This window comes from Hypanus sabinus, chromosome 16 (genome assembly GCF_030144855.1).
Source record: "Hypanus sabinus isolate sHypSab1 chromosome 16, sHypSab1.hap1, whole genome shotgun sequence".
In the NCBI taxonomy this organism is placed as follows: Eukaryota; Metazoa; Chordata; class Chondrichthyes; order Myliobatiformes; family Dasyatidae; genus Hypanus; species Hypanus sabinus.
Genome location: NC_082721.1, coordinates 70,122,420 through 70,129,134, shown reverse-complemented (window position 1 = coordinate 70,129,134; position 6,715 = coordinate 70,122,420). Strand labels below are relative to the sequence as shown.

Genomic DNA, 6,715 nt, shown 5'->3' with positions numbered 1-6,715 from the left:
GGCTGAATGTCCTAATTCTGCTCCTATGTCTTATGGTTATTCAACACAACAGTGGCTGATCTCAGCTTGTGTGCCCATGTCGCACCACTCCTCAGTTCCCCCTTATTTAGCAGCAATCAGCCCCTTTCACTGATGAAGAGAGATACCTCATCAAGATGCTCAACAGATACCCTAACAAAGCCCCAAGGATCTGATGTGAATATACTATAAACTCAGGCCCAAATTGTCCCACCTCTGCTGGTAGATCATCACAGGAATTGTCCTGGTGAAACTCCTCTGGACAGCCTCCAATGTTGCTCTTTCATCTCTTTTAGCTCAGGGACCAAAACCATGCAAAGACCTCCAGATGTGGCCTTGCCAACATTCTGTACAAGGGTAATTACACCACCATGTGTCTAGACTCCTGTCCCTGTTCAGTAAAGGCCAAAGTGCTGTCTGCCTTCTAAACTACTTGATGGAGAATCACAATGTCGTCTTCAGATTTCCTACCACTGAGTCTGTTCTCAGAAGACTTGGACATCGCACATCTGAATCCCTTCTCCTGGTCATTAAACAGTGAACAACTGTTGCTTGGAACCAATGCCTGGGGTAGTCCAAAAGTTACCTCCTTCCAGTCTGAAAATGACCCACTTATTTCAGCCACACACAAAACGCTGGAGGAACTCAGTGGGTCAGGCAGTGTCTATGGAGAGAAATAGACAGCTGACACAAACTTTGTATCACCTTTGCTCATTTAGGAAAGAAGGTTTGTTCACTGTCCTGTGGTTCCGAGTATCTGCCACTGAAACCACGATTTTTTTCCATTCCCGCTGGACACATAATAACATGACCAGTAGCATCCACACCACAAGGGTGCCAGTGTCAATCTGCACCAGGGAAACCTAATCTCTTACTCTTGAAGTCAATGGCATTGCTAACAGCGAGATTACCTCTGTCAAGTACCAGGAGGGCTGCAATAAATACAAGCAAGCAAGCACATAAATACAGTGTGCTCTTAGTGGGCACAATTGAGTGCATCCTGACCGGCTGCATCACTGCCTGGTATGGGAACTGTACTTCCCTCAATCACAGGACTCTGCAGACCAGCCCAGCGCATCTGCAGATGTGAACTTCCCACTAATCAGGACATTTACAAAGACAGGGCCCAAAGGATCATTGAGGACCCGAGTCACCCCAACCACAAACTGTTCCAGCTGCTACCATCCAGGAAACAGTTCCGCAGCATAAAAGCCAGGACCGACTGCCTCCGGGGCAGCTTCATTCACCAGGCCAGTAGAATGATTAATTCACGCGGATACAATTGTATTTCTGTTATACTGACTGTCCTGTTGTACATATGATGTATTACAAATTACTATAAATTGCACATTTCACATTTAGATGGAGATGTAACATACAAGATTTTTTACTCCTGATGTATATGAAGGATGTACGTAATAAAATCATTGCAATTCAATTCAAAGAGGGGCCAGCATGAGGTGGGGCTTTGGGGCTCCAGAAAGTGGTAGGGGTCAGAGTTTTCAGGGAGGAGGAGGAGGAGGAGGAGGAGGGAATTAGACCAGAAGGATGCAGCTATAAATGAAATATCAGCAACATTTGGAAACTGATTTGACTGAAAAGAAACGTTGGTTATTTCTGCAAAATGCCGAAGGAAGTCAGCAGGTTAGGCAGCATCTGTTGAGAGGAATAAACAGGTGACTTTGGGCCAAGACCCTTCATCATGCCTAGATTGTTCATCCCTCTGCTCGGAATGCTGCCTGATCCCGAATTCCTTCAGCACTTTGTGTGTGTTGCTGAATCTGTTGCTTTTGTATCTGCACTTGTAATTGGGTTGGACTTTGATATGTGACACACGGGATGTCTGTTGATATTGAGTTTGCCGAATTTTTAAACATAACAACGTTGTTTTGAGGCGCATGACATAGGGACATTTGTAAAGGAACCTTGCCTTCCCAGAAACCTCCGCCGTTCAAGTGCACAGGCGTAAAATTGCGCATGCGCCCAGCTCACAAAAGGCTCGGGAGGATTAGGAGCAGGTAGGAGCGGCGTTGCGGGCGAGGATATTACTAGAATTGGCGTACGCACTGCGACTGAGGGCCAATTGTTGTGAACTCCGGACACACCATAGCCGCGCAAGCCAGGGCAGCTTAGCCCCTCTCCGTCTCTCTCAGCGCTAGGATCCGCACCCGGGTCCCGGGGAGCTTTCGGCTGACGAGCAACGGTCCTGGCGCCATTTTATGGGCGCATGCGCATTGCGGGGACCGAGGCGGATAGACGGGTCTCTCGATGGTGGGGTTTTCTGGGAAAAGAGGCAGCCATCGGTGAGGTCGGCAACTTTTCCCCCGCCAGTCTGTAGATTGTACATGGAAACGTAGGCGGAGCAGATGGATCTCTCAGACACTGTCGCGCTCCGTCTATCCAAATCCCAAGTATTAGGATGTCGGCATAAAAAGATAGTTGCTTGTTAAACTCAATGAAGAGCCTACCTTACAGTGAATAAAAATGTCAATTAGCGCTGCACAAAAAAGAGAGCAAAATCCTTCCATCAGCTTTAGTTCTTGAGAAAAATCACCTTTGTTTACTCCCTCTTGATTTGGACCTTTCTACCCAAGAGAACATGTTTTGTACCATTCTCGTTGTGTTCAGAATGACATCAAACACCTTTGTGCTAGGTAACAAGTGACCTCTAGCTTTCACATTGCAAAAGTGCCACACTCCAGTAACAATGACTACTGCCCTCGCCTTTGCATTCATTAGCATTACCTTCAATAAATTCACCACCAACAGTCATTTGGGGGAAAGGTCAAACTTTTTAGAAGGTCTCTGGTTGGTTGCCATTGACTGGTGGTGTTCCTGAGGGGTTCGTATTGGGACTGTTACTTTGTCAATGATTTGGATAATGGAATAGATGGCTTTGAGGCAAAGATAAGTGGAGGGATAGGTAGTGCTGAGGAAGCAATGTAATTGCAGCAGGACTTAGACAAATTGGAAGAATGGGCAAAAAAACGGCAGATGAAATACAGTGTTGGGAAATGTACGATCATGCATTTTGGTAAAAGGAACGATAGTCTGGACTATTATCTAAATGGGGAGAAGATTCAAACATCAGAGCTCAGAGGGACTTAGGTCCTCGTGCAAGACTCCCAGAAGGATAATTTACAGGTTGAGCCTGTGGTAAAGAAGGCAAATGTAATGTTGGCATTTATTTCAAGAGATATGGAATATAAAAAGCCTTTATAAGACACTAGTCAGGTCAACGGTTTTGGGCCCCATATCTCAGAAAGGATGTGTTTTCATTGGAGAGAGTCTAGAGGAGGTTCACAAGGACTATACAGGGAGTGAAGAGGTTAACATATGAGGAGCAATTGGCAGCTTTGGGCCTGCACTCACTGGAATTTAGAAGAATGTGTAGAGATCTCATTGAAACCTACCGAATGTTAAAAGGACCAGATAGAGTGATGTGGAGAGGTTGTTTCCTATGGTGGGGGCATCTAGAACAGAGGGCTCAGCCTCAAAATTGAGGGTTGACCTTTTAGAACAGAGGTAAGCAGGAATTCTTTTGGCCAAGGAGTGGTGAATCTGTGGAAAGCCCTGTTACAGACTGCTGTGGAGGCCAAGTTCATGGGTATATTTAAGACGAAAGCTGATCGTTTCCTGATTGGTCAGGGCATCAAAGGATCTGGCGAGAGAAGGCAGGTGTGTGGGTTTGAGGATCAGCCATGATTGGATGGTGGAGTACACTCAATGGGCTGAATGGCCTAATTTTGCTCCTGTGTCTTATTGTCTCGAGGAGTAGCAATGTAATCTCAAATGCTCTTTGTAGCCCTGTGAGTCATGAGCAGAACTTGAAATAATATGTATTGAGAGAGGCAAATTGAGCCAAGTCACTGTTTGAAGACGAGCAGAAATGGCCATTCTGATAGAGGAAATGAGAGAATTTGATGGTCAGTCTGGATGCCTGATCCATGCCCAGTTAAAAAGAAAATTTATTCCTTCAGCTTGGGCTGAACCTTGCTGTAACAGTGTAATGTCAGAATTCATCATACAGTAAAATGATCTTATCTGAAAATCTGTTCTTCACTCACTGAAGTCTTTTGTAAATCTTTTTACAGGTTAGAAACGGCAAAGGATCTGTGGATGGCAATTGCAGACACAGCAATAACCCGTTTTTCTCTCCCTGTCCAGAAGTGTAAGGAGTAACACGTATTTCCTTTCTAATATCAATATATCTGCAGTTGATCTTTGGAGATGACAAGGTATATCATCCCTGCTGGAAATGTGCTGTGCTTTGTCTCTGAAATTAAGTTTTCTCTTTTAATTCAGTGAAATCCCACTGGAACCTGAGTGCTGAAAACAAACCAGCATTTGTTCACTAGATTTCAGTTTTTCAGCTGCATTGATTGCATGAGGGACTCACTCCATCTGACTTGATGAATTGCCAGAGAATTGATAGAGAACTCTGAGAAGGGATTCTGTCACTCATCCCTCCTGTAGACACACCAGCGAAGCCACACTGGGAAGAGGCTGTTCACCTGCTCAGAAAGTGGGAAGAGATTCACTCAGCCACTTGATCTACTGGCACACCAGTCAGTTCACACTGGGGCGATGCCGTTCATCTGTTCAGACTGTGGGAAGGGATTTTCTCGGTCATTTCAACTGAAGGTACATCAACGAATTCACACTGGGGAGAGGCCGTTTACCTGCTCAGACTGTGGGAAGGGATTCACTCGGTCATCTCACCTACAGACACACCAGCGAGTTCACACTGAGGAGAGGCCGTTCACCTGCTCAAACTGTGGGAAAGGCTTCACTCAGTCATCCAACCTACAGAGACACCAGCGAGTTCACACAGGAGAGAGGCCATACATCTGCTCTGAATGTGGGAAGGGATTCACACAGTCATCTGACCTACTTGCACACCAGTCTGTTCACTCTGGGAAGAGACCATTCACCTGCTCAGACTGTGGTAAGGGATTCACTCGATCATCTGACCTACTGGCACACCAGTCAGTTCATACTGAGGAAAAACCATTCACCTGCTCAGACTGTGGGAAGGGATTTCCTCGGTCATCTCAACTGAAATTACATCAGCGAGTTCACAGTGGGGAGAGGCCATTCACCTGCTCAGATTGTGGAAAGAGATTCACTCATTCATCCAACCTACAGACACACCAGCGAGTTCACACTGGGGAGAGACCATTCACCTGCTCAGACTGTGGGAAGGCATTCACTCAGTCATCCCATTTACTGGCACACCAGTCAATTCACACTGGGGAGAAACCATTCACCTGCTCAGACTGCGGGAAGGGATTTCCTCGGTCATTTCAACTGAAGGTGCATCAGCGAGTTCACACTGGAGAGAGGCCATTCACTTGCTCTGAATGTGGGAAGGGATTCACTCAGTCATCGAACCTTGTGACACACTACCGAGTTCACACTGGGGAAAAAATGTAAATAAGATGTATGTTGGATATTTAACCATCACAGTTGCTGAATCCCGAGGCAAGTTCAAAAGTGACTGTTGGTGTTGAACTCTGCAATTACTGCTGTCACTCATCACACCCATTCTGCACCCTGGACACTGGGCACAGTTGGGGTCTCTTCTGCTAGTGTTCACCTTTACTGAGACTGGAGTTTAAGGTTTGGGATCTGTGACAAATAAATCAGTTCAGTTTTTATCTCTGTCTCAGGTACTTAGTGAATGTATAACACACCCAGTGTACAGCAGAGAGTTAACTCAGCCTTATTGGTCCCTGCTTGTGTGTTTGTTCCATGACAGTTCTTTCCAACATCCCTGCTGTTCACCTCTTGTTCTCCCTATGGTGTTGGGTGCCAATCAACCCTCTGTGGGTGAATAGGTTTCCCTTGAACTTCCTGCTTGACTTTCTGCAGACTGAAGATGAGCTGACTGTAGTTACGTCTGATGTGTTCTTCAATCCTCTAGGCTGAGGAAGAATGACATTGGTTGTTAACTTCCTTACTCCCTATTCGTTTCAACATGATTGGTCATTTTCACTGCTTCTAAAGGGCTGTGTCTCACACAGCTGGGTTGTTCGAATGCACCACTACCCCTAAAATCTGAATGCAGAATGGGGAACCATTAGTTGGATGTTCAATGGATCAGGGTCAGAAAGCGATGATGGTTCAGCACAGGACAGAAATTTGGGCTCTGGACAGTGGTAGGGGTAAGAGCATATAAGGAAGAGGAATACAGAACAGGGAAGGGCATAGCAATGAATGACGGAGTAGCAACATTTGGAAAAAGAAACGTTGACTTTGATGTTGACATACACAGTGCCTGTTGACATTGAGTATATTGCTTGTGGGAGCTTGCTACTGAGTTCTCATAAAACATGTTGTCTGGATTGGTGCCTTTGGCAGAGGGGAGGTAATGCATGTAAACTCTTTCAGGGGACTATTCTTACCCAGAAATCTGAGCTTCAAAACTTATTATCACTGTAAATTGAATGTGCAAGTGCCTGAAGTCTAAAGTTGTGCTGATAGGCGTGTATGTGTTCTGTGGACAACAGCTTCTGGAAAATGTTACAATGAACCTCCCAGGCACAGCTGAGTTCTTATTATCTAAATCTAAGGATTTGGGACTCGGACGAAATATATAATTCCAAGTTTATCTCGCATGAAGAACTTACAATGTATCTTTCAGATGAGTAGATAACACAATTTTCTACGAATTGAAGTAGAACCTTGAGAACAG

The 6,715-nt window shown here is 45.4% G+C and overlaps 1 protein-coding gene across 1 annotated transcript; it reads left to right on the top strand.

Moving 5' to 3' along the window:
- Positions 1-1,978: 1,978 nt before the first annotated feature.
- On the top strand, positions 1,979-5,678 carry LOC132406427 (gastrula zinc finger protein XlCGF8.2DB-like). Its single transcript, XM_059992063.1, has 2 exons — positions 1,979-2,036; positions 4,113-5,678. Exon 2 carries the CDS (start codon positions 4,606-4,608, stop codon positions 5,452-5,454), a length of 849 nt encoding a protein of 282 aa, XP_059848046.1. The 5' UTR covers positions 1,979-2,036; positions 4,113-4,605; the 3' UTR covers positions 5,455-5,678.
- The last annotated feature ends 1,037 nt before the right edge of the window (positions 5,679-6,715 follow it).

Bases quoted from the DNA above. Each gene is read 5' to 3' on its own strand.
- LOC132406427 (XM_059992063.1), top strand. From the start codon at position 4,606: ATGCCGTTCATCTGTTCAGACTGTGGGAAGGGATTTTCTCGGTCATTT.